This window comes from Tachyglossus aculeatus, chromosome 10 (genome assembly GCF_015852505.1).
Source record: "Tachyglossus aculeatus isolate mTacAcu1 chromosome 10, mTacAcu1.pri, whole genome shotgun sequence".
Taxonomy (NCBI): domain Eukaryota; kingdom Metazoa; phylum Chordata; class Mammalia; order Monotremata; family Tachyglossidae; genus Tachyglossus; species Tachyglossus aculeatus.
In genome coordinates this window covers 56139294-56165179 of record NC_052075.1, presented here as the reverse complement: position 1 = coordinate 56165179, position 25886 = coordinate 56139294, and the positions used below count along the sequence as shown (strand labels likewise).

The window sequence follows — 25886 nt, the reverse complement described above, 5'->3', positions numbered from 1 at the left end:
TCACCTCAGTTTCCCCTGCAGTTGGTGTAGCAGGATGAGGAGGTCAACTTCATCTACAACAGAATGGGAGAAGAACTCACGAGGCATCATCTGGTTTTCACATCCTCTCCCCCATGTTCCCAACCCATACCCTAGTACATACCATAGTACAGTGTGGCTCAGTGGAAAGAGTCCGGGCTTGGGAGTCAGAGGTCATGGGTTCTAATCCCGGCTCCGCCACTTGTCAGCTGTGTGATTTTGGGCAAGTAACTTAACTTCTCTGAGCCTCAGTTACCTCAACTGTAAAATGGGGATTAAGACTGAACCCCAGGTATCCCCCCAGCGCTTAGAACAGTGCTTCGCACATAGTAAGCACTTAACAAATGCCATCATTATTATTATTATTATGCCGAGAAAAAACTGGGGCGGGGGGAGTGTCTACACCCACTTTTTATCAGTATAATACAGTCTTAGAACTTCATTTGGCCCAAATAATGTTACAGACTTTCTTTCATGTATTCATTCGATCGTATTTATTGAGCGCTTACTGTATGCGAAGCATTGTACTAAGTGCTTGGAAGAGGACAATTATAACAATAAACAGGCACATTCCCTGCCCACAACGAGTTTACAGTCTAGAGACGAGTTTATAGTCTAGATTTCCCAGAACACTGGGTGATGGAGGAATGGACTGGTGGGATTGAGGTGGGAATGGTGTGTGTTGTGGGGGAGGGGAAGACGAGGCCAGTGGATCCGAGGCGGGGGTGTGTGGGCGAGTACGGGTTGGAAAGTGGCCTGGTGGATCCAGAGGAGGTAGGGGTCATCGGAGCACTTCTCTGTAGGTGATTCAGCATCGCCCCCCCACCAACCTCCCAGCATCACAACTGAGCAGGCTTCCTCCCCAGCCTCATTACTCGCAGAGGAATAAGGAGGAACGACTTGGATGGAGACGAGTAAATGTTGGTGGGGCGCCAGCAGACTCCTCCCTCCCTCACCAGCCCCCCACTCCCCCGGCCCCCGGGGTCGCCCCGCAGGAGGTTGGGGCAGCGAAACCGGGCTGCGCTGAGTCAGGCAGCCGCCCTCCGTGGACAAGACTCCAGGCTCCAAGTTTCCCTGAGTCAGACAGAGGGGCGGAGGAGTGAGGGGGTGGGGCAGCGAAGGAGGAAGCCAGTGAGAGAAGGGCCAAGAGGAGAGTAGTGGTCTTAGTGGGGCCGGGGGTGGAGAGGGAGGTGTAGGAGAGGCCTCGTGGAAAAAACACGCCTCTGAGACTCAGTGGACGTAGGTTCTAATCCTTGCTCTGCCAATTATGTGACTTTGGGTAAGTCACTTAACTTCTCTGTGTCTCGAAGTGGGGATGAAATACCTATTTTCCCTCTCTCTTAGACTGCGAGCCTTATGGATGACAGAGACTGTTCTGTTCTGATTGTATTTACTCCAGCGTTTGGTACAGCACTTGGCTCTTAGTAAAACATAATAATTAGCACATTTTTGTATTGTCATTATTATCATTATTATTATTCACTGTAAGGACACAGAAGAGGGGGCAAGGGATCATCACTCCTTTAGAAGCGATAATGGCCCAACGATTCCCACCGTCCAAGCTGAGGAATCAAGGAACCAAGGATTTGGTTCGGGGCTGAGCTGAAATGAAGCCTAAGGTGGGCACACACGGACCAGAGTGAGCGCCGTTAGCCGGGTCTCCAACAGCCAAAGACTAACTCTCCTGTTGTCTCCAGCCAAAGCCCGCCTTTTCCAGAAAGATTCTACTCAACTGAAGCCGAAGTGTATCATTGGAATCTGAAATGTCCGATACTAAACTGGTGTAGGCCCGAACCTCTAATGTTGTTCCCCGCTGGGGTCTCCAAATGCAGACAGGCGGGGGGAGATGTGTCTTCAAGTGCAATAATTTAGGTTTCAATGCTTCGAAGAGGTTAGACAGATGGATGTTATGACTTGAACTATGCAGGTAATTTGGCCCAGTGGTTGGATTTATGTGAATAATTCTCCCATGTAGACCACGCAGAAGGGAAGGAACGTGAGCACAGACTACCTGGGTATGTTGGTATTTGTTAAGGGCTTACTATGTGTCAGGCACTGTGCCTAGCGCTGGGATCGATACAAGCAAATCGGGTTGGACACAGTCCCTGTCATTCATTCAATCGTATTTACTGAGCGCTTACTGTGTGCAGAGCACTGTACTAAGCGCTTGGGAAGTACAAGTTGGCAACATATAGAGACGGTCCCTACTGTCCTACATGGGTTTCACAGTGTTAATCCCCATTCTTTAGATGAGGTAACTGAGGCCCAGAGAAGTGAAGTGACTTGCCCAAGATCACACAGCTGACAAGTGGAAGAGTCAGGATTAGAACCCACGTCCTTTTGATTCCTGCGTACGTGCTCTATCCAGTAGGCCATGCTGAGTTTTTACGGGCAAACGGTCTAGATCCTTGGCACCTGAGAATTGCCAATATTTCAGGTGGCAGTCTCCCCGACTCCCCGGGAAAAACTTTACACTATCCAATTATCTAGATTAAGGGGGGGGGTCTCGAAAAGGCGCTACCGTTTCTATTATCCAATTACAGCCCTGCCTGAATTCTCCCGATATCTGGGGCCAGGAAGGATGCTTTGAGTAACCCGGATCCCTTGTCCGTGTAGACCAGGCCTGAGGGTCCACCCCCGCTCCCTCCAAGCCCCCCAGCGGAGCCAGCGGGGTGATGACAGGGAGCCGAGAGCGGCAGAGATGAGCTCGGATAACCCCGTTCGCGGTAATTACGCGGGAAGCGGGAGGGCGGACCGGTGTGATAAGAGCGAAATTGCTCCAACGAGGCGTTGCACGCCGAGCAATTTGCGGGTTTCGTGTTGTTTCAGAAGTGGGGAGGGCCGGAAGCCCGAGGCTCTCCTGAAAGAAAATGACGGATGGATGCTCGCGGGCTGACCAAACCCTCGAATTAAAGCACCGACCCCCGTGCATAAAAGGGGCCGGAACAGACCGCCAGCCGCGGACCGGACTTCAGCCGAGACCAGCACTTCCCAGCGCAGCCCAGCTCCATCTAGTCCAGTCCAGCTGTTCCCAGAACATCCCAGCGCCGACCAGTCTAGCCCATCTTAGTCCAGTCCAGCCCAGCGCAGCTCTGCATCTCTTCTAGGACCCCAGGAGAAAGAGGAACCGCCATGAGTCGCCAATTCAACTGCAAATCCGGCAAGGGGAGTTTCAGCGGGCGCTCGGCCGTGCTGCCCGGGGGAAGGGGCGCCAGCTCGGGCTCGTACCGGGCCGGACCCAAAGCTGCGGGGGCGGCGGGGGTCGTGGGCGGCTTCGGCAGCCGGAGCCTGTACAGCCTGGGCGGGACCCGCAGCATCTCGGTCAACGTGGCCGGCGGCGGTGCCCGCAGCTCGGGCTACGGGTTCGGCGCGGGGGCTGGGGGCTACTGGCCGGTCCGGGGCCGGGCCAGCGGCTTCGCGGGCAGCATGTTCGGCAGCTTGGCTCTGGGGCCCGCCTGCCCGTCCTCCTGCCCCCCCGGCGGCATCCACCCGGTGACCGTCAACCAGAGCCTCCTGCAGCCGCTGGACGTCAAGGTCGACCCCGAGATCCAGAAGGTGCGGACTCAGGAGCGCGAGCAGATCAAGGTCCTCAACAACAAGTTCGCTTCCTTCATCGACAAGGTGGGTCCACGCCCGGCTCGGAGCAGCCGGAGGGATGCAGGATAGACTCCAGGAGGGACTTTCCTACGACCGGGGGAGCAGTATCGACCTTCTGAGGGTTGATCGGAAGAAACGGCTCCTGAAAAGGGGGAGCCTGAAGAGGGAGGAGTGTGTCTACACCAGCCCCGCAGGGCCCAGGTTTAGCTCATCAAATGCCCCCTAAGATCTCCCCACACCAGCTCCCAAGCTGATCTCCAATTCCCCACCCCCGCTTCCCTCCCCTTCTTTCTCTCCCCAGTGCTTTCACCTAAGGGGCAGAAAAACCAATCTTTTCCGACCAAAATCATACTCGCTCTTGATAGAATGCATCAATCAATCATGACATTTATTGAGCGCTTACTTTGTGCGGAGCAGGGTACTAAGCGCTTGGAAGAATAGCGTACAATAGAGTGGATAGAGGCGAGCCTTGTCCTCAAGGAACGTGCACTTTATTAGAGGAGACAAATATTAAAATAAATTGTAGGAAAGGGAAATAACCGAGTATAAGAAGAGGTACATAAATGTGGTGAGACTGGGGGTGGGTGAGTATCTAAGTGCTTAGAGAGTAGGACTAAATGCATGGGTGAAGTATCAGGGAGGGCAAAGAAGTGGGGGACTGAGAACTTAGTCAGGGAAGGCTTGATGGAGGAGATATGATTTTAGTAGGGCTTTGAAGTTAGGGAAAGTGCTGGTCTGAAGCCGGAAGTTGGACTGCTGAGCACCAAGTCCATTTCTATCCTATGTAGAAACGTCCCAAAATCGCTCCTGTAGACACGTCCACAGAGGGGGTTCCTTCTGGTCCCACGGGAGTCCAGCTCCCAGGGATCTGAAAAGCCACTGCCTATTGCAGGCGGCTTAAAGGCGGCTGTGTCATAAAGGCAAACAAGATCAGAACGGTTGTACCACTCTCTAAAAGTCAGCCAGCAGTAGACTAGGGAACAGGTCTCATGACTAACAGGCCATAGACCTAGCTTGTGGCTCCTTCCCCTGCTTTATCAGGGCACCCTCTGGGGTAGAAGGTAGAGTGAGGAGAGGAGAAGAGCACAAAAGCCACTAGAAGGTCTAGCTTTGAGGGGACAGAGATTGATCCAAGGTTGTATCTGCTTTTGAAATCTTCTTTGCTCAAATCCCTGCTTCTACAGGCCTCTCAGTTACCCGGAGTCCAATGACCCACGCTCTTATGGGAGAGAAGGGAAATCCCATTCACTTGGAAGTCAATTTGGAGATTTGAAATATTTAATTACACTGACTTTTATAATATCTATTGTCCACTCTTTCTTTTCCCCTTTGATGGTGGATAATGGAGAGCTATTCAACTTCAGGGTTAAAGAGGTTCTTCCAGAAATCCTCAAGAAAGGGATTGGGGTTTCCCAGCCTACTCCCAGCCCTGTGCTGAGCCAACTCCACCCCTTCGGTTCCAGGTGCGGTTCCTGGAGCAGCAGAACCAGGTGCTGGAGACCAAGTGGGACCTGCTGCAGCAACTCGATCTGAGTAACTGCAAAAACAACCTGGAGCCCATTTTCGAGGGCTACATCAGCAACCTGCGCCGGCAGATGGAGGGTCTGAACGGGGACCGCGTGCGGCTGGATTCGGAGCTCCGCAGCGTGCGGGACCTGGTGGAGGACTTCAAGAAGAGGTGGGTGGGAGCAGATATCTTATCCAGCCCGCAGCTTGGAGTGCCCTCCCCTGTCCCATTTCCCATTGCCCAGCCTTCAAGGATAGGCAGGAGGGAGCATTTTCCATCCTAAACTTCCATCAGCAGTGCCCTTCCCTGTCCTCTTTCCTATGGCTCTGTTCTCAAGGAAAGTGGGTGGGAATACTTGCCATCCTATGCCTCCAGCTTGGAGTGCCCTCCCATGTCCTCGATAAAAGGTGAGTGCATGAAACAAAGTGGTTTTCTAGTTGATCTAGTTGGACTATTTACATGGATCAAATTCTCCAGATAATTGACAAATATCCACTTCACTTTACCTGTGGATGCTGCTCACGTCTTCACACGCTGATTATCCTCCCCAAACTAAACCTCCTTCCCCCAAAATTTATCTTGGCCTGAATCATCGACATATTTCCTACAAATGTTCATCCAAAGAATAATGTTCAGGATTCTACAGATAATCTGGATGTTTGGATGGCAGCCCTAGGGGTTGGAAGATTCAGAGAGGTTGTTTAACCTACCCGAGAGGATTCAGCATACCCCAGGGGCAGAGCTTGAACTCGGATTTAGTATTCCACAGTCTGGGCTCTTTCCATTCAACTCTGATGGATCTTCTTCTAATCTCATTCCCCATTGGACTACAAGGGCCTCTTAGGGTAATTGAGAAGAGACACCTCAGCATTTCAGATGGAGGCTGCTGAAGCGGAATTGCCCCGCCCAACAGCATGGACCCCCTCTGTGCCTCTTGAGGGGCTATGGGGAATTCCTGAGGGGAGGGAGTAGGTCAACACGGGGAACAGAGTGAGCCACCTGGGATGGAAGCAGGCTAATCTGTGAAGTCTTTCTGGACGGGTGGATTATAGAGAGCCTTTGAAGGGTGGGAGGGATGGGGGTTGAGGAGGGTATTCTTAGTGGGAGTATGGGGGTGGCGAGTGAAATGACGAAGAGTGGAGGCAGAGCAGGCTCTAGCAGAGCCTCATTGGGGCTGATCTTTCTGCCGGCCAAGTTCAGCCATAACTCACCTCCTTCTCTCTCGGGCGCAGGTACGAAGAGGAAATCAACAGACGAACAGCTGCTGAGAACGAGTTTGTGGTTCTCAAGAAGGTGAGGGATGGGGGCTGGGCCACTGGTGGTTGTGGGGGGGAGATCTCTAGAGGGCGGACTATCTTCTGATGAGGGAAGCATGAGGGACATCAGCCCTAATGCTGCCCTAGTGGGACAAGGGAAGTTTAAAGAGTGTCTGTCCCGGAAAAGAGAAGATTGAGGACAGGAGGCTGCTACAAGGTTTTCCCCAGATCCACGGAAGTGGGCACAAAAGAACAGGGGGTTTTGCTGTGGTTGCAGGGATTTAGGGTGGACTTTGGGAAGGCTTTCCGTTGGGGATCCTGAACAGGTTGAGAGAAGATGTTCATATGGGGACCAAGAGGGAGGGGGAGGACTAAATTCTCCAAGGTCTCCAAAGAAGGATCCAGCCCTATCGCCAACCCTTGAGAGGAATGGAAGAAGTCTGGGCGAGATTATGCCTCTGTTTCTTAGTCTGTAAACTGGGGGTAAAATACCTGCTCTCTGTCCCTCCTAGAATGGGAGCTCTGAGTGGGACAGGGACTGCGTATCTGATTCGATGCTTAGCTTGGTAGGTTTAATCTATTATTGTCCTGACCAACTCCCCTGCCCAGGACGTGGACGCCGCCTACACCAACAAGGTGGAGCTGCAGGCCAAGGTGGACTCACTAGACGGCGAGATCAAGTTCCTCAAGTGTCTGTTTGAAGCGGTAAGAGGAGCCTTCTGGACCAGGAGTATCCAGGCATTTTGCTGGAGTAGTCCTGACAAGCTCGGATTTCTGAGTCGGAATTACCCAGCTCAATTGTCGGTGTAGACAGGATCTGATCAATGATGACTGGGATCCCAGGAGTCCCTTCCGTCCTGGCAGTTAGGACCTGGATAGAGTTGGTGTCCGCAGCAGGGGGAGCAAGGGACTGACAGTTTGGGAGGAGGACCAGACCAGCCCACGTCAGGGGACCCAGAATTCTTTGCACCTCCCGTCCCCACACAGGAGATCGCCCAGATCCAGTCCCACATCAGCGACACGTCGGTCATCCTGTCCATGGACAACAACCGCGACCTGGACCTGGACAGCATCATCGACGAAGTGCGTGTGCAGTATGAGGACATTGCCCTCAAGAGCAAGGCTGAGGCCGAGGCCCTGTACCAGACTAAGGTGGGTGGAGACCATGAGTTTCCCATCCCTGCTCCCCAGTTCCCACCCACCCACTGAATTTCCCTATTATAGGACCGGCAGAAATGTGTGTGTGTGGAGTGGGGGGATCTGTAACAGACCAGGGTGAGTTCCTGTCCCGGAGATTCCCCATGTCCCCTTGTCCTCACTCACCAGTCCCCACCATGGGTCAGATTGAGGGTGCCCTCTACCAAACTTCGGTGCATTTGGGTCCAGAGGGGGCCCTGCGTCCAACCTCCGCAACTTCCACCCTCTGACGCCACCCACTCATGGACCAGGCTGAAAGATGCTCTGTACCAGACCACAGTCCGTCTGGCCCACCCAGTGCTTGGGTCTGGAACAGGAGCCACGAACCCATGCTCCTATCTCCAGCTAATCCATCCCCCATGTCCCTTTGATATAACATTCCCTTCTGCTCCTGTACCCCCAGTTTCTGGAGCTGCAGCTCATAGCCGGACGGCACGGGGACGACTTGAAACACACCAAGAACGAGATCTCGGAGCTGAGCCGGCTCATCCAGCGGATCCGCTCGGAGATCGAGAACGCCAAGAAGCAGGTGGGAGAGAGGGAGGGCGAATTTTCAAGATAATTGACTGTCTAGAGACGACTACCATGTGGTTCTGGCTGTTTTCTGGCATTGTTTGACTTGATAGAGGGGAGGGCAATCTCCATCGTAGCCCCAAAGTGGGGTAAACGGTGAGCTTAGAAGGGATTCCCACCCTGCCATCAGTTTGGTTTTCACGGATACAGAAGAGAGAAACTAAGTTTAAATTGCAGCCTGAAGGATTTAGGCTAGACTAAAACTGTGCAGACGGGCAGGGGAAGCGGAGTCCTGGAAGTTGGACCCAGGGTGTGGGTTTAGGGGAGACAGGAGGCAGAGTGGTGACCTCCTGAGGTCGCTCCCAGCCCTCAGGATACTCTGGTTCTTCCGTCTCCGGCAGTGTGCCAACCTGGAGACGGCCATCGCCGATGCGGAGCAACGCGGGGACTGTGCCCTGAAGGATGCCCGGGCCAAGCTGGACGAATTGGAGGGCGCCCTGCACAGCGCCAAGGAAGAATTGGCTCGACTACTACGCGATTACCAGGAGCTGATGAATGTCAAACTGGCGCTGGACGTGGAGATCGCCACCTACCGGAAGTTGCTGGAAGGAGAGGAGTGCAGGTGGGGAGGGTTCAGGCGTTTCCAACATCTGTTCATTCATTCAGTCGTATTTATTGAGCGCTTACTGTGTGCAGAGCACTGTACTAAGCGCTTGGGAAGTACAAGTTGGCAACATATAGAGGCGGTCCCTACCCAACAGTGGCCTCACAGTCTAGAAGGGGGAGACAGAGAACAAAACAAAACATATTAACAGAATAAAATAAATAGAATAAATATGTACAAGTAAAATAAATAGAGTAATAAACACGTACAAACATATATACATATATACAGGTGCTGTGGGGAAGGGAAGGAGGTAAGGCGAGGGGGATGGAAAGGGGGAGGAGGGGGAGAGGAAGGAGGGGGCTCAGTCTGGGAAGGCCTCCTGGAGGAGGTGAGCTCTCAGCAGGGCCTTGAAGGGAGGAAGAGAGCTATCTTGGCGGATGTGGGGAGGGAGGGCATTCCAGGCCAGGGGGATGACGTGGGCCGGGGGATGACGTGGATCTGTTAGCTTCAGTTATTCGAACAAACCACTGCAGGATGATCAGACGGTACTCCCTCTTGTGGGCTGATGAGACAGAGCTCCTTGCAGGTTGATGAGTTGGAGTGTGTTTCTTTGTCAGGAGATGAATCCGAAATCCACCCCCAGTTCTCTGGGCAATTTACAAAGCATCCTTTCAAGAATCTAGCAGAATCATGGTCTCATTGACCTCCCTACAAATGGCACCTGGTTAATTTGGCATCACTACTACCAATCAGTTCCTCACTTTCCTCTTGTCCCGGCCTGGTGAAAACCGATTTGCAGAAAGCGGTTTATGTGCAGCTTTCCCCGCGTGAACAAACTCCACTCCAAAAGGCCGGTAGAGATGTCTTTGCTTGTGAATGTGTTTTTCAAGGAAACTAGTTACAACTATTAAGATTGGAACCTCTTAGCTGCTGACAGTGTAGATCCAGCTTTGGCTTACTGTGGCACATCCTTTGGACCTAGTGATTTGGGCCTGGTAGTGGTTCTTTCTAGACCTGATCTTATCCAGATCTTCTAGTTTATGGCTGTAGACACCACTCCAAAATAGATATGAAGTCACTTTCTCCTATTTGCTGCTTTCAAAATCGCTCACTTTGGAACATCTTTCTGTGCCTCTTAACGGCCCATGGAAGCTTGAGATTCGGGCCCCAGAATCTGAATTTTACCAAGCCATCTGGAATTTGGGGATCCAAGCTGATTTTTGGAGATTGATTGACCTGGCAATGAGGCCCGTGATTGATGATTGCTTGATTAATTGACCGGTTGTTCCATTTCCCCTAACAGGATGTCTTGAGATTTTTCATCCTCCGTGAGCATCTGTAAGGGCATTGACCATAGTGATTGATGATTGATTGATTGACTGGTTGTTCCATTTCCCCTAACAGGATGTCTGGAGATTTTCCATCCTCCGTGAGCATCTGTAAGTACTTCCCTTCCCCAATTCCTCTCTTGCGTCCTCCCCACCCCACTGAAAATGCACTGTGCCAAGCAGGGATTCCTCCTCCTCTATGCCCAATCAATTAATCAGTGGTATTTACCCAGCTTTTAATGTGTACAGACCACTGAACTAAATGCTTGGAAGTACAATATAATAGAGTTGGGCATGACCCCTGCCTGCAGGAGCTTACTTGACTATCTCACTCCCAGAGCTCGGAAGCAGGGGTGGGGTCTTGCAGGGAGTTCCCAGTCCCTATCCTTACAGATGGACATTCAGGGTTGGGACCCGGATAGCAGGTTGGAAGAGGGAGGGTCAATCAGAGAAGGATTTCTGAGCTGTAGTTGGCAGGAGGAAGGGTAGAGGAGGAGGCAGCTGCGTTGGTGCGGGGGTTCTTGGGCTGAGCATGTCAGGGGCTTTCTCTCCATCTCCCATCTCCCCCCACAGCCGTCATCAGCAGCACCAGTGGCGCCAGCGGGTCCACCGGCTACGGCTACCGTCCCAGTGCCATCAGTGGCGGCTATGCGGTCAGCAGCGGCTATGCGGTCAGCAGTGGCTATGCGGCCAGCGGCGGAGGCAGCAGCTCCAGTGGAGCTCGAGCGGGAGAGGCCCGGAGGGGCAGCGTTAGCGACTTCAAGGATGCCCTGGCCAAGGGGTCCTCGCTTGTCTCGCCCACCCGGAAATCTCCGCGATAACGTGGAACAGCGACACGGATTTACCCCACTCTAGCACCTCTACCTTTCCTTCCTCCCTCCTGTCTTCTTCTCTGCCCTCCCCTTCCCTCCCTTTCCTTTCGTCTCCTCCCTTAACCCTTCCATCCCGCCTCCAATAAATTGCAGTCTACCTTCTGTCGCTTCACGATGGTGTTTTTCTCAGAACACACCCACACCCACACTCACCCCCCCACACACACATACACACACAAAGGGAGAGAGAGAAGGGAGAGAGGGAGAGAGGGAGAGAGAGAGAGAGAGAGAGAGAGAGAGAGAGAGAGAGAGAGAGAGAGAGAGAGAGAGAGAGAATATTTGCACCATTTCGGGAAAGACACCAGGGCTGAAGCAATCGGGGTGCCAGAGTCCGGCACAGTTAACACCTGACAAGGTTTCCGGGTCGGGCGAGGTTTAGATTTGGATATATAACGTTTGACAAGGGTTGGCAAAGAGGAGAGAGAGCACCTCAAAGCCGGGAGACGCCCCGTGGAATTAGAGCCATTTCCTCTGAAGTGGAAAACGCGCTGGCCCGTGACTGTCAGGCTGGTTCGCCCTTATCCCCCCTCCCTAGCCCCCAAAATTAGATAACCATGGGATGAAGGGGGCCAGAGGACGGAGAGGTGGCCCGGTCAGTAGAGATGGGACCAGCAGAGGAGGAATAAGCTTGGGGGACCAGCAGGGGCGACAAGGCCAAAACGCTCCACACTGATCTCCAGACTCCTCTCCAGCCCGGATAACAACGGCTTTGGTTCCGCCTTCTCTACCGGGCCCGACCCGACCTCCGACTGGGAGGGAGAAAGGGAGGAGACGGGTGTGGAACACGAGGACTTTGCAGACTGGAGTCTCTGCCGCCTCAAAGGGGACCTCAGACCCACGGGGAAACCGAGTCTGACACTGTCGGAGAGTCTGGGGCCGTCAGAGGTCAGGGGGAATGGAGTGCTCGAGCACCCCGAGGCCTAGACAGAAGCCCACGCTCAGCGGGAGAACAGAGGCCCACACAAGCAGAGGCCGAGTCTCTTTATTGGACATAGGTGACTGACCAAACCGGGCTGGACAAGCCTCGGGCTAGTACCAACCCCGAAAATCCGGATTCACCCACAGTTTGGGATCCTCAAAGAAACGAGTCGGTGGTCTCCTTTCAAAAAATCACTTCTCCTCCCGGAGGCCCCCCGGCTTGATTTCTAATTTCCTCACCTTGTAAACCCCCACTTGCCACTTGAACATTTTCGCGCTCCCAAGTACGCATAAATATAAACCCTTCCCATAGCACTTTTATCCTTAGCTTTATTCCCTGTTCGTTCCTCTTGTCTGACACTTGTGTTAATATCTGTCTCTCCTACTAGACATGGCCTAGTGAAAAGATCCCGATCCTGGGGAGTCAAAGGACCTGGATTCTAATCTTGCCCCTGTCACTTACTTGTTGTGGGACCTTGGACAAATCAGTTAATTTCTCTGTGCCTCAGTTCCCTCATCATTATATTGTGCTCTCCTAAGGGCTCTGCACAAAGTAAGTGCTCAATAAATATGACTGATTGCTTGATTGATTTTCAGTTCCTTCCCGGTTGCATATTATACAGTTAAAGTGTATTAGCTAATAAGCTCACTGTTAATAAGGTAATAACTCTGATTTATCTGCCATCTATTTCCTTAAACAAAGGTGCTTCTAAGGACAAAAGAGGCTGTTTGCATCCTTGCTTTGGCTATAATTATAATAATTGTGATTCTTGTTAGGTGCTTACTATGTGCCAAAAACACTGCATTCAACACTGGGGTAGATACAAGATTATTCATTCAATCATATTTATTGAGCGTTTACTGTGTGCAGAGCACTGTATTAAGTGCTTCATTAACGGATTAGACACGCAGCCCCTGTTCCACTTGGGAAGAAATACCTGTTCTTCCTCCCCCTTAGACTGCGAGCCACAGCGTGGCCGACCTGGCTATCTCTTGGCATTTGGTGCTTTAAAAATGCCATTATCATTAAGACTATTTCTATTGTTCTCTCCTAAAAGCGCAATTCAGAGCTGTGCCCACAGGAGGCGCTTAATGAGCCAAATGAGCCTTCGGCGAAGCACCAATCTGCAGCAATTGAAGAGCAGTGACTCACACGGCAATTAAACGAGGGAGACATTAGCTCCACAGACAATCACAGAGAAACGGAACAACTAAAGAGAATGATAGAATAAGTTGCTTAAAAGGCGCAGTCATGCTAGATAAGGGAGAAGAGGCCCAGTGGGAATACCCCGGGCCTGGGAATCAGAAGACCTGGATTCGAATCCCGTCTCTGCCACTTACCTTGCTGTGTAACTTTGGGTAGATCACTTAACTTCAGGATTCTTCAGTTTCTTCATTCATAAAATGGGGATTCAATACTTAGATAGTGAACCCCATGTGGGACAGGGACTGTTTGATTAACCAATTAATCTTGCATCTACCCCAATACTGAGTGCAGTGCTTGGCACATAGTAAGCACCTAACAAGAATCACAGTTAAAATTAGAACCAAATCAAGGATGCAAGCACCCTATTTTGTCCTTGTAGACACCTTTGCTTAAAGAAATAGATGGCCGACATATCAGAGTTCTTATCTTACTAGCAGTTAGCTTATTAGCTAATGCTCCTTAACTGTACAATATGCAACCAGGAAGGAACTGAGAATCAACCAAGCAATCAATCGTATTTATTGAGCACTTACTTTGTGCAGAGCCCTGTACAAAGCACTTAGGAGAGTACAATATAACAGAGTTGGTAGACATGTTTCCTGCCCACACGAGCTTATAGTCTAGAGAGAGGAAGTAAACTGCTTAAACATGCTCAGCTCTCCCACAAATAAAAATAATGGCATTTAAGTACTTACTATATGCCAAGCACTGAGCCAGATACAAGATTATCAGACATAGTCCCTGTCCAAACAATCAATTGCATTTCTTCAGTGCTATGTGCGGAGTAATCAATCAATGGCATTTATTGAGCACTTACTATGTGCAGAGCACTGTACTAAGTGTTTGGGAGAGTACAATATAACAGAGTTGGTAGACACGTTCCCTGATCACAGAAGTGTACTGTCTACAGGACTGTCCCACCCGGGACTCCTAGTCAAAGAGAGAGGAAGAGCAAGTATCCTATAACTGTTTCACGGATGAATAAACTTAGGCACTGAGAGGTTAAGCGACTTGCTCAAAGTCACACAGCAGACGAGTGGCAGAACTGGGATTAGAAGTCAGGTCCTCTGACTCCCAGTTGCATGATTTTTCTGGTAGGCCATGCTGCAGTGGAAAGGGGAAGAGAATTAGGGAATTGGTCTGAAAATGATGCATCTCTGTCATCAAGTCTATGAAGAAATTTAATGAGGAAAAAGCACTGCAATCCTCAGAAACCCCCAAAAGAGGGAAGTGGCTTAGGCTGCAGCAAGAAGGAGCTGGGGAAGATGAAACAGAGAACTTCCTAACCAGGACAGGCTCCTGGAGAGCTTAGGTGTTCACTTTCACAGAGGCAGAGAGTTCTCAAGATCTTGCCAGCTCTGGGATTCTGGGATTTCATACTCAGTCATGGTCCCAGCTTCTCATTACTGTTCAGGTAGAATTAGAATTCCTGACCCAGAGTTGCATTTTCCCTCTCCATTTTATACCCTCTTTACTTTTCCCTCCTCTACAGCTCGAAGACAATCCCTCCTAAGAGTGCTCTCCTCACTCCTCTTCCCCAAAGCATGTTCCTCCCCTTTTTAAAAATCTAAAGAAAACCACATCCTCCAAGAAGCTTTCCCAGACTGACCACACCTGGCTACAGTGGTTCTGATATCTCTGACTGTTTCCAGTGCTAATGGCTACTTGTCAATCAATTAATGCTATTTAGTTAGCATGTACCATGCACACAGCACTGAACTAGGCTTTTGGGAGAGTACAACAGAGGTGGTAGACATGCTCCCTGTTTACAAGGAGTTTACAGTCTAGAGAGGGACACAGGCATGAAAATAAATTACAGATATGGACATAAGTACCTAAGTGTGGACTAAGCATGGGGTGAATATAGAGAAGCAGTGTGGCCTAATGGATAGAGCACAGGTCTGGGTGGCAGAAAGACCTGGGTTCTAATTCTGACTCCACCACTTGTCTACCGAGTGACCTTGGGCAAGTCACTTCACTTTTCTGTGCCTCAGTTACCTCATATGTCAAATGGGGATTAAGCCCATGTACACAGGGACTACATCCAACCTGATTTGCTTTAATCGATCCCAGCACTTAGTGCAGTGCCTGGCACATAGTAAGTGCTTAACAAATACCATTATCATTATTATTATCAAGAGCTTAAAGGATATAAATCTGAGTGCAATTATGATGCAAAAGGGTGTAGAGGAAGTGAGGGCTTAGTTAGAAAAGGCCTCTTGGAAGAGATGTGATTTTACAAAGGCTCTGAAGGTGGGAAGAGTGGTAGTCTGTTGTGTATGAAGTAGGAGGGTATTCCACGCCAGAGGGAGGATATGGGCAAGGGGCCAGTAGAGAGATAGATGAGATTGAGGTTCAGTGGGTAGGTTGACGTTGGAGGAATGAATTGAGTGGGCTATGTTGTAGTAGTCTTCTAGACTGTGAGCCTCTTTTGGGTAGGGACCGTCTCTATATGTTGCCAACTTGTACTTCTCAAGCGCTTAGTACAGTGCTCTGCACACAGTAAACGCTCAGTACGATTGAATGAACGAATGAATGAATAGTATGAAATCAGGGAGGTAAGGAAGAAGGGGCAAGGCTATTGAGTGCTTTAAAGCCTATGATAACAAGTTTGTGTTTAATGTGGAGGTGTATGGGCAACCACCGGAGTTTCATGAGGAGCTGGGAAACATAGGCGGAACGTTTTTGTAGAAAAATGACCCGGGCAGCAGAGTGAAGTATGGAAACGAAACGAAAGACAGGAGGCAGGGAAGTCAGGGAGGAGGCTGATGCAGTAGTCAAGGTGGGTTAGGAGAAGTGCTTGGATCTGTGTAGTATCACTGTCTCAGAATCTGTGCGGCTGGTGGCCATGATTATGCGGATCTCGGGAGAAATCTCTGTGTGTGTGTGTGTGTGTGTGTGTGTGTGTGTGTGTGTGTGTGTGTGTTGTTTCCCCCATTTTCTTTGCAGATCTTTGAGGGATCATATCTTCTTTCACCTCGACCCTTCCCCTAGAGCCCAGGAGAGGGAGGGAGGGAGGGAGAGAGAGAGAGAGAGAGAGAGAGAGAGAGAGAGAGAGAGAGAGAGAGAGAGAGAAGGAGGGGGAGAGAGGGAGGGGGAGAGAGAGAATGAGTGTGGGTGTACACGGGTGCACGTCGACTCTCCCATCAGATTGGCAGCCCCCCGAGGGAGGAGGCCGTGTCTCCGCCTCCCACCACTCTTCCCCCACAGGGAGTGCCCAATCCTGGTTGGCGGGAGCCCAGTGCCCCCCTCTCCCCCCGCCCCCGGCTCACTCCGCACAGATGCCGAGTGTCTCCCCCTCTCCAGTCTCGAGCCTCCCTTCTGCTTTCGATCTCCCGATAAGGCCGCGGCCGGGCGGGAGGGTGACTCACCCTATCGGCCCGCAGAAGAAGCGAGGGCCAGGGCTAGAAACGCTCCCCCGACCCCCACCCTGATCCCCGCTTTAGCGAGGAGCGAGGGGTCCCACAAGATCGGGCAGGCAAACCCCGAGGCAGGTCCGGGCTCGGAGTCTTCGGAGAGGTGGAAAACCTGGAACGAGACCCCAGATGGAAGGCGACGGGAGTCGAGGCCGTCCAGCCCAAAGAAGAGAAGGCTGAAGGGAGGGAAAAACTGCGGCACTGCCATCAGGTGTGCGAAATTATTAGCCGGGGTAAACGAGAGGGCTGATCATAGAAAGCACTGTATTTTTTTAGTGTTTACTATGTGCTGAGGTGGGTACAAAATAATGAGATTGGACACACTGCCCATAATCCAAGGGGCAGCAGATATTTTATCCCCATTTTATAGATGAAGAAACTGAGGCCCAGAGAAGTTAAATAACTTGCCCAAGCTCACATTGTAGGCAATGGTGGAACCAGGATTAGAAACCGGTTCTCCTGACTCCAAGTCCCATGTTCTTTCCACTAGGCCATGTTGCCTTCCGTGATCCAGATGAGACGCCGCTCAGCTGCAGGAAGAGGTAGTTAGGTTAGACATAAGGAAGGATTTTCTAGATGAGTCTCACTCGTGTTAGGGGCTGCAGAGGCCTGGCTAGACTATAAGCTCTTTATGGACAGGTAACATGCCTACCGACTCTGTTACCCACTGTTGGGTAGGGACTGTCTCTATATGTTGCCAACTTGTACTTCCCAAGTGCTTAGTACAGTGCTCTGCACACAGTAAGCACTCAATAAATATGATTGATTGATTATATTGTGCTCTTCCAAGCGCTTAGTACAGTGTTCTGCACATAGTAAACACTCGAAAAATACTAATGATTGATTGATTGAAGATACAGGAGGGGAGATGGCTTTGGATATGGGCATGTGGGGCTGGGGAGTGATCCCTCCCCAGTTTGGTGCTATTCTGCACAGACACAGGAGAATGGACGAAATGATCCTAACCACAGCCAGTTCCACCACTTGTCAGCTGTGTGACTTTGGGCCAGTCACTTCACTTCTCTGTGCCTCAGTTCCCTCATCTGTAAAATGGGGATTAAGACTGTGAGTCCCCTGTGGGACAACCTGATCACCTTGTAACCTACCCAGCGCGTAGAACAGTGCTTTGCACGTAGTAAGCACTTAATAAATGCCATTAAACTAAAAAAATTAAAAAAAATAATTCTCCCCCTTTCTAGGGGAGAGGGCATAGGCTTGGCCTTGTTGATCCTAATGCTCCCCCTACCCCACCTCCTTTCATAACTGTGTTGCCAGCTTGTACTTCCCAAGCACTTAGTACAGTGCTCTGCACACAGTAAGTGCTCAATAAATACGATTGAATGAATTGAATGAATGAATGAATGACTCAGCCCAGAGCAGTTCCAGCCCACCCTCCTGACATGCTATGTGACCTCGGCTGCTAGCCATGCCCTCTCTGGGCTCCCTGAGCTTGGCCCGTTCTGCTTGGCTCCTTAGTAAGCAGGGAACTTTCCACCCCGCGGTTCCTTTCCTGCAGCCCGGATCAGCACTAAAGTGGTGTGTTACTGGGGAGGGGGGACAGTGGAAGGCTGAGGTTTGGGTGGAGGGAGAGGTCATGGAAGCTGAGGGCCCACAGCCAGGATTACTGTCGCTTTCTCTGCTGGCTGTGCCAAGTCCCCTCCAGGGGGATAAAAGGAGGTGCTATCCCTCCTTTCAGCGGCTCAGGAGTTCTGCTTCCCGGCTCCAACTCCCAGCTCCATTGTCTACCTCCTCCGCCGCCATGAACAATCACTCCTCGAAGCGGAATTTCAGCTCCATCTCGGCCATGGCCCTACAGAGAGAGCCCTGCAGCTTCCATTCCACCCCTCTGTCCCTGACGGCCAGGGGCTGCTGTGGCTTCAGTCGCCACAACCTCTACCGACCAGGTTTCAGCAAAAGGGTCTCCAGCAGTCCCTCTGTCTGGGGAGCCTGGAGGCTGTGGTGGTGGCTTCCCTGTGTGCCCAAGGTGGCGGGGAGGTGGGTGGCATCCAGGCTGTGACCATTAACCAGAGCCTGCTGGCACCGCTGAACTTGCAGATTGACCCCAACATCCAGCGGGCACGGAACAAGGAGCGTGAGCAGATTGAGACCCTCAACAACAAGTTCGCCTCTTTCATCGACAAGGTGAGAGAGCTGGGAGTCCCCACTAATAATAATAATAATAACAATGGTGATGGCATTTGTTAAGCACTTACTATGTGCAAAGCACTGTTCTAAGTGCTGGCGGGGATACAAGGTTATCAGGTTGTCCCACGTGGGGCTCACAGTCTTAATCCCCATTTTACAGATGAGGTAACTGAGGCTCAGAGAAGTTAAGTGACTTGCCCAAGGTCACATAGCAGTCATGTGGCAGAGCCAGGCTTAGAACCCATGACCTCTGGCTCCAAGCCTGTTCTCTTTCCACTAAACCATACTGCTTCTCTAAACATCAGGCCTTTCTTGGGTCAGGACTTGTGCAGCTGGAGGCCCAGAGAGGGGCAGTAACCTGATCAAGGTCACACAGCAGATTGGAAGCAGGACAGGGATTACAACCCATATCTCCTGATGATCAGACCACCCCCACCAGGCCCCTCTCCCCCCCCACCATCCCATCAGTCAACAGTTCCCAAGAGGAGAGGTGGGAATAAGCTGTCCATCTGGAGACAAGGGGCTGAACCTGATCAATCACTGATCAATTAATAATAATAATAATGATGGCATTTATTAAGTGCTTACTATGTGCAAAGCACTGTTCTAAGCTCTGGGGAGGTTACAAGGTGATCAGGTTGTCCCACGGGGGGCTCACAGTCTTAATCCCCATTTTCCAGATGAGGTAACTGGGGCACAGAGAAGTTAAGTGACAAGCCCAAAGTCACAAAGCTGACAATTGGTGGAGCCGGGATTTGAACTCCTGACCTCTGACTCCAAAGCCCATATGCCCCCTGGCCCTAAGCCTAGAAGGTAAAGAGGCTCAAGCTGGCGGCTTCATGGTCTCCCTGGTGGCTCTGCCCTATGGCAGCACAAGACCACCTTCTCCAATAGGAAGCCTTCCCTTCATCACACACTCCAACCCATCAACCCTGTCAAGCTCCCTCCTCTCACTACCCTCTCTCCCTCCCACCGGTCTTGCCTGTCCAGATGGAGGCTGAAAATATCGGTTTGATCTCCCCCATCTGGCTGAGGGGGCAGTGATCATGACAGATCTATCTCTCTCTCAGAGACCCCAGGCCCAGAGGCATGCTCTTTCACTCTTTCCCCTTCCCCAGGGCCTGGGGCTGACTGACAATGTGTATAACTCCAGGTTTGGTTCCTGGAGCAGCAGAACACGGTGCTGGAGACCAAGTGGGAGCTGTTGTAGCAAAAAGGCACCAAGATGGAGAGGCAGAACCTGGCACCGCTGTTCTAGCCCTATATAAGTGACCTGCGACACCAGCCGGACAGGCTTGGGGGGGACCATAACCAACTGGACCTGGAGCTTGGAGCGATGCACATCCTGGTAGAAGACATGAAGAACAACTAAGAAGCGGGCACAGACCTAGGCAAACCCCTCCCACCTCCTGTGCCAGGTCTCGGCTTATCAATCAGCCACCAGGGGACGGCAGGAGTGAAAGTCCCTCCAGGGACAGAGAGAAGGGAGTCCTGAGGGAGGGGGTAAGGGCTGGGGAATCTGGGCTGGCATCCTGGAGGAGGAGGAAACAAAAGGGGTGGGTGGTTACAGTTAGGGAGTGAGGAGGCTGTCCTCAGCTAAGTGTGGCATGAGCAGGGGAAGGTTTCACCAGTTATTTCCCCTCCCTCAAGTTGACAATTCCTGTATATATGTATATATGGTTGTACATATTTATTACTCTATTTATCTATCTATTTATTTATTTATTTATTTTACTTGTACATTTCTATCCTATTTATTTTATTTTGTTGGTATGTTTGGTTCTGTTCTCTGTCTCCCCCTTTTGGACTGTGAGCCCACTGTTGGGTAGGGACTGTCTCTATGTGTTGCCAATCTGTACTTCCCAAGCGCTTAGTACAGTGCTCTGCACATAGTAAGCGCTCAATAAATACGATTGATTGATTGATTGATTGACAATTGGATTTACTAGCTGGTCACTGCAGTGGGCAGCCCCAGTAACCAGAATTCAACTTCCCAGATATCCGTCTCCAGGAATTTGCTCCAGAGTTTCCACAAGACCCACCTTGCCTGTGTCTTGCCCACAGCCCCATGGGACCCTCCCCAGAATGGGGTGCGGTGGGGCGGAGTTTGCCTGGAGCAAGAGGGCCCCAGCAACACCCCTTCTCCTCCTCCCCCCACGGCTCAGAGACTGGCTCCCCTGCCCTCTTTGATTTTCCTGTCTCCAAGATAGAAGCCCCACCTCCTTTTTTAGTGTTGGGACTTTCCAAGTAGCGCAGAACTCCCTTCCCCAGGGAGCACCTTTCTGAGAGCACTTAATATTCCTGAGCATGGTATTCCACGCTTTGGGGAGAGTATTTTCTCAAATGAGGGAGGCTTTTTGTGTCTTTGGGAGGGGTGTCTCACCCTGCCTCAATCCCAGGCACACCAATCCTCTCTTGGTCCTCCACACTCCTCCCAGCTAGACTAATCCAGCAGGTACAGGGAGGTTTGGGGCACCTTGCCCAGTTCTATTTGCCCTGAGGCCTCTAGGCCTGTGGCTTCCCACCCTGCAGCCCTGAGCAGGCTGAGAGAGGCACCCGGAAGCTGAGGCTTCACACTGTTTGTTCCCAAGCAGGTATCCTTTCCTGTTTAGCAAATGAGGAGACTGAGGCTCAGAGAGGTTAAATGACTTGCCCAAGGTCACCCAGCAGCTCAGTATGGTAGATCAAAATGCAAATCCAGGTCTCCTGATTCCCAGACCCATGCTTTCTCCACTAGGCCTTGTCCCAGGGGTGACCCAGAGAACCTACTGAAAAGGAAAACTCCTCCCCTATTGGCACCCTGAGTCACCCCTGGATCAAGAACATTGATCACCTTCCCTAAGCTCCCTTTTCCTCAGCTCACCCCCTCCACCTCACCCCAACTTGCTCCTTTTCTCTAGCCCCCCCACAGCACTTGTGTATATAGGTACCTAGCTATAATTCTATTTATTTGTATTAATTCCTGTTTAACTTATTCTGGTGTATATATATATGTATATATATAAAATTCTGTTTATTTTTATTGATGCTATTGATGCCTGTTTACTTTTTTTGATGTCTGTCTTTTGATGTCTGTTTTTTGATGTCTCCCCCTTTCTAGACTGTGAGCCTGTTGTGGGCAGGGACTGCCTCTCTTGGTTGCTGAACTGTACTTTCCAAGCTCTTACTACAGTGCTCTGCACACAGTAAGTGCTCAATAAATGTAATTGATTGAATGAATGATTGAATAATCTCAGAGTTCCCAGGAAGCAGAGCGGGAGATGGGGAGCAAGAAATTAGGGAAGAAGGGGGTTCCTCTAGGAGAGGAAAATACCAAAAATGGTGGCTTTCTGCCCTCTTGTCTCTTAGAAGCCTGACTCCCTGCAGGCTTCACCCCAACTAAAATCCCTCTCCTCTTTAATCATTAGCTCAAAATGAAAAGTGGGTATCTCTACCCTGAGCTGAAGCTGAGGCCTTTACCCAGGCTCCCTCAGGATCAGATAGAGCCCACCTAAGCTCCAGACCATGCTAACCAGCCCACCACCATTAATAATAATGAATAATTACAGTATTTGTTAAGTGCTTATTATGTGCCAGGCCACTGTTCTAAGCACTGATGTAGATACAAGATAATCAGGTTGGACACAATCCCTGTCCCACATAGAGTTCACATTCTTAATCCCCATTTTACAGATTAGGGAACTGAGGCACAGAGAGGTGAAAGTGACTTGCCCAAATTCACACAGCAGACAAGTTGAGGATCTGGGATTAGAACTCATGAACTTTTGACTCCCAGGTCTGTGCTCTATCCTCTGGGCCATGCTGCTGCTCACCCTTAAACAAAGGGAACCCTCTGTGTTGGATATTCTAATTTCCCCCCCCCTCCAATCAATCAACAGATGAGTAGTATTTATTGAGCACATTTTTGTGGTATTTGTTAAACTCTTACCCTGTGCTTGGCACTGTACTAGCACTGGGATCTGATGCAAGATAAAGTGGTTGGACACAGTCTTTATCCCAATTAGGGCTCACAGTTCCAACCCCCATTTTACAGATGGAGTAACCGAAGCACAGAGAAGTAGAGTGAGTCACCCAAGGTCATACAGCAGAAAAAAGGGAGAGCTGGGATTAGAGCCCAGGTCATGTGACTCCCAGGCTGGTGTTCTTTCCTGTAGGCCACGCAAACAGCATAGTCTTTGCCTTTAAGGACTGACAATACAACTGGAGAGACAGACAAACAGACTAAAACAATTGATAGTGGGAGCAGTAGGTAGGACAAGGATAGAACAGGGAGCAGCAGGAGTATGTCAGGATGCTCTGTCTCTCTGGACCACAGCCAAATGAGGCTTTTCCATCCAGACCCTGGAGGGGATGAGGGGGAAGGGAGAGGAGAAAGGTCTTTACTGGGGAAATGTCTCCCAGCTCAAATGGACCTTCATCTTGCCCCCCGCCCCCCAGCCCTGCCACAGATACGAGGACAAGATCGGCACTCGGGTAGTAGCTGAGAACGAATTCGTGCTGCTCAAGAAGGTGGGTCTGCAAGTCATTTGAACCTCAGTTTCCTTATTTGCAAAATGGGAGAGGATCCCTGCTTGGGACCAAACATTGTGAAGTCTCAGCTTCTGGGTTCCTCTTTCAGTATCTCTCAGTGATCTCTCCCATCCCCACCCTGAATCTCTGCAATTCCTCCTGCCCCTGCCAAGAAAGAGATTGATGGAGGGATGGGGCCGGAATGATGAACAAGACCAACTGTAAAGGGACCCAGAATCAGGCTGGCATGATGCCAGGGTGAGAGAGAGTGAGGGAGATGCTAAAGGTGAAATTGAAGAAAAGTTGAACCCCAGGTACGACCAGCAAAGTACTAGCGAAGGACTAGTAAAGGACCAGCAATGTGTCAGTCGTGACCAACAAAATGTCAGCAGGAATCTACAGGCCAGTTGGGCATGGGGGAGAACAAGAACAAGGTCCCAGAATGGAAAATTATTTATTTACATTAATGTCTGTCTCCCCCTCTAGTCTGTAAACTCATAATGGGCAGTGATCGTGTCTGTCAAATGTTGGATTGTACTCTCCCAAGCACTTAGTGCAGTACTCCACACATAATAACTGCTCAATAAGTACCACTGATGATGATAATGATGATGATTATGGTGTATGCAAGCCAGGATTGCAATCAAAGAAGAAGTGCGGCTAATGGAAAGAGCACAGGCTTGGGATTCAGAGGTCATGGGTTCTAATCCTGCCTCCACCACTTGTCAGCTGTGTGACTTTGGGCAAGTCTCTTAACTTCTCTGTGCCTCGGTTACCTCATCTGTAAAATGGAGATTAAGACTGTGAGCCCCACGTGGGACAACCTGATCACCTTGTATCTACCCCAGAGTTTAGAACAGTGCTTGGCACATAGTAAGTGCTTGCCCATCATTAATTAATTAATCCAGGTCCTTCTGAATCTCAGGCCTGTGCTCTATCCAGTAGGCCACAACATGTGACCATTCTAGGCAGATATAAGAACCAAGGGGATTATTGAAGAGACTAGAGTGATGAAAGTGGATTAATCTGGGAAGACACCCAGGAGGAGGAAGAGTTTTTAAATGCATTCCAAAGGAGGAGGCAGGAGTGAATTGATATGGTGAAGAGGCGCAGGGTAGGGGACATTCCAGGTATGGGAGTGGTGGTATAAAGGTATGAGGATTGTGTAGGGGGTTAGGGGTTAGCAAGCCAGTTTTCTCATCTGGAGCAGGGAATGTAGAAGGAAGATTGGGTGACATTTGTAAAGTGGGTCCTCCAGACAACTCTCTCTATTCCATGTCCCTTTGTATAGCCCCCAGGAGCTAGTCCAGCTGAAGGCCCAGACCCTGGACATGTAAGTGTTCCTGTCCATGGACAACAGCAGGAGCCTGGATCTGGATGGCATCATTGTCAACATCAAGGCCCAGTAAGAACACATCCCCCAGTGCAGCAGCGAAGATGCAGAGTCCTGGTACCAGACAAAGGTGAGATTCAAAGGGGATGGAAGAGTCCTGGGACAGGGTTGGGGCTGGGCATGGGGAGGCACATCTCCTCCAAGAAGCCTTCCCTGACTAAGCTGCTCCACTGTTGTAAAGAGTTTGGGCATTCCCGGGTCCAGAGGCAGGGGAATGAACCCAGTGAAGTTTGGGATCTGGCTCCAGGAATCTCAAGGTTCATCATCAGCTCCTTTGGCTTTATGGTTCTTTCTGCTGTGAGGGAGACAGGCAACTCTGGGGTGAAAAGCAGGTTGGGGATCCGGTTTCTAACCCCTTGTCTACCTCAGTTGAGCTGTGTGACCCTGAGCCAGCCACTAAACCTCTCTGAGCCTTGGCAGGACCTTAGGTAAAAGTGTGGTGTAATCTCCTCCGCCCCCCCTCCCTCCTCCCAGGTGGGTTGGGAGAAAGGCTGAGGCAACGTCTGGAGATGTGGAGCTGGCGCTGGAGGAATGTGAGGCCTCACCAACCATAATGGCCTATTGTTTCCAGGGGGTGGGAAGTGTGCCAGCCTGCAGGCCACCATCGCCGAGGTGGAGCAGCACGGTAAACTGGCACTCAAGGATGCCTAGGCCAAGCTGGAGGAGCTGGAGGCCTCCCTGCAGAAGGCCAAGTAGTACAAGGCCCACCAGCTGTGCAAGTACCAGTAGCTGATGAATGTCAAGCTGGGAGTGGATATCGATATTGCCACCTACCAGAAGCTGCTGGAGGGCAAAGAGAGCAGATGGACATCAGCCGCCCCCCTCGCCCTAATCCTGGGAAGAAAACAAGAGGGAGAAGGGTGAAGGTGCAGCTGGAGGGATCCTGGTTAAATGACAATAAAGACCTGTCAGCCGTTGTGGGGACCATGCATGAATGGAGTTTTTGTTCACTGCTGGGGTGCTCTCAACCAGGGACACAGACACCCAAAGAGGCTCAGGATCTGCTCTGGTTGAGTCATTGACCACAGACCTGTAAGGCCATGAAGAAGTCAGGCAGTAGGCCTAACAGAAATCAGGCGGCTCACCTAGAAGAAATCAGGTCCCAGGCCTAAATAAGAAGGAATAGTTACTCTCTTCTGTCTTTTTCTCCCCCTAGTGCTCTGAGTTTGGGGGCTCCCAAGACGGAACGGGGATAATTTGATCCCAGGACACACCAGGGTCTCTGAGACCAGAAGGGAGGGCCTACTGAGAGCTCACCTCCTCCTGGAGGCCTTCCCAGACTGAGCCCCCTTTTTCCTCTCCTCCTCCCCATCCTCCCTGCCCAAGCTCCTTCCCCTCCCCACAGCACCTGTATATGTTTGTACAGATTTATTACTCTGTTTACTTTACTTGTACATATTTAC

The 25886-nt window shown here is 50.9% G+C and overlaps 1 protein-coding gene and 1 pseudogene across 1 annotated transcript; both read left to right on the top strand.

The window, feature by feature from the left end:
- Positions 1 to 3150: 3150 nt before the first annotated feature.
- On the top strand, positions 3151 to 10920 carry LOC119932980 (keratin, type II cytoskeletal 71-like). The gene is made up of 9 exons (XM_038752123.1): positions 3151 to 3639; positions 5079 to 5293; positions 6355 to 6415; positions 6988 to 7083; positions 7366 to 7530; positions 7979 to 8104; positions 8490 to 8710; positions 10100 to 10134; positions 10597 to 10920. The coding sequence occupies exons 1-9, from the start codon at positions 3151 to 3153 to the stop codon at positions 10842 to 10844; spliced, it is 1656 nt and encodes a 551-aa protein (XP_038608051.1). The 3' UTR covers positions 10845 to 10920.
- Positions 10921 to 15868: 4948 nt separating this feature from the next.
- Positions 15869 to 23274, top strand: LOC119932924 (annotated as a pseudogene).
- Positions 23275 to 25886: the final 2612 nt, after the last annotated feature.

Bases quoted from the DNA above. Each gene is read 5' to 3' on its own strand.
- LOC119932980 (XM_038752123.1), top strand. From the start codon at position 3,151: ATGAGTCGCCAATTCAACTGCAAATCCGGCAAGGGGAGTTTCAGCGGG. The intron at 7,084-7,365 runs GTAAGAGGAGCC...GTCCCCACACAG, and splicing joins TCAAGTGTCTGTTTGAAGCG to GAGATCGCCCAGATCCAGTC. The intron at 8,105-8,489 runs GTGGGAGAGAGG...CGTCTCCGGCAG, and splicing joins TCGAGAACGCCAAGAAGCAG to TGTGCCAACCTGGAGACGGC.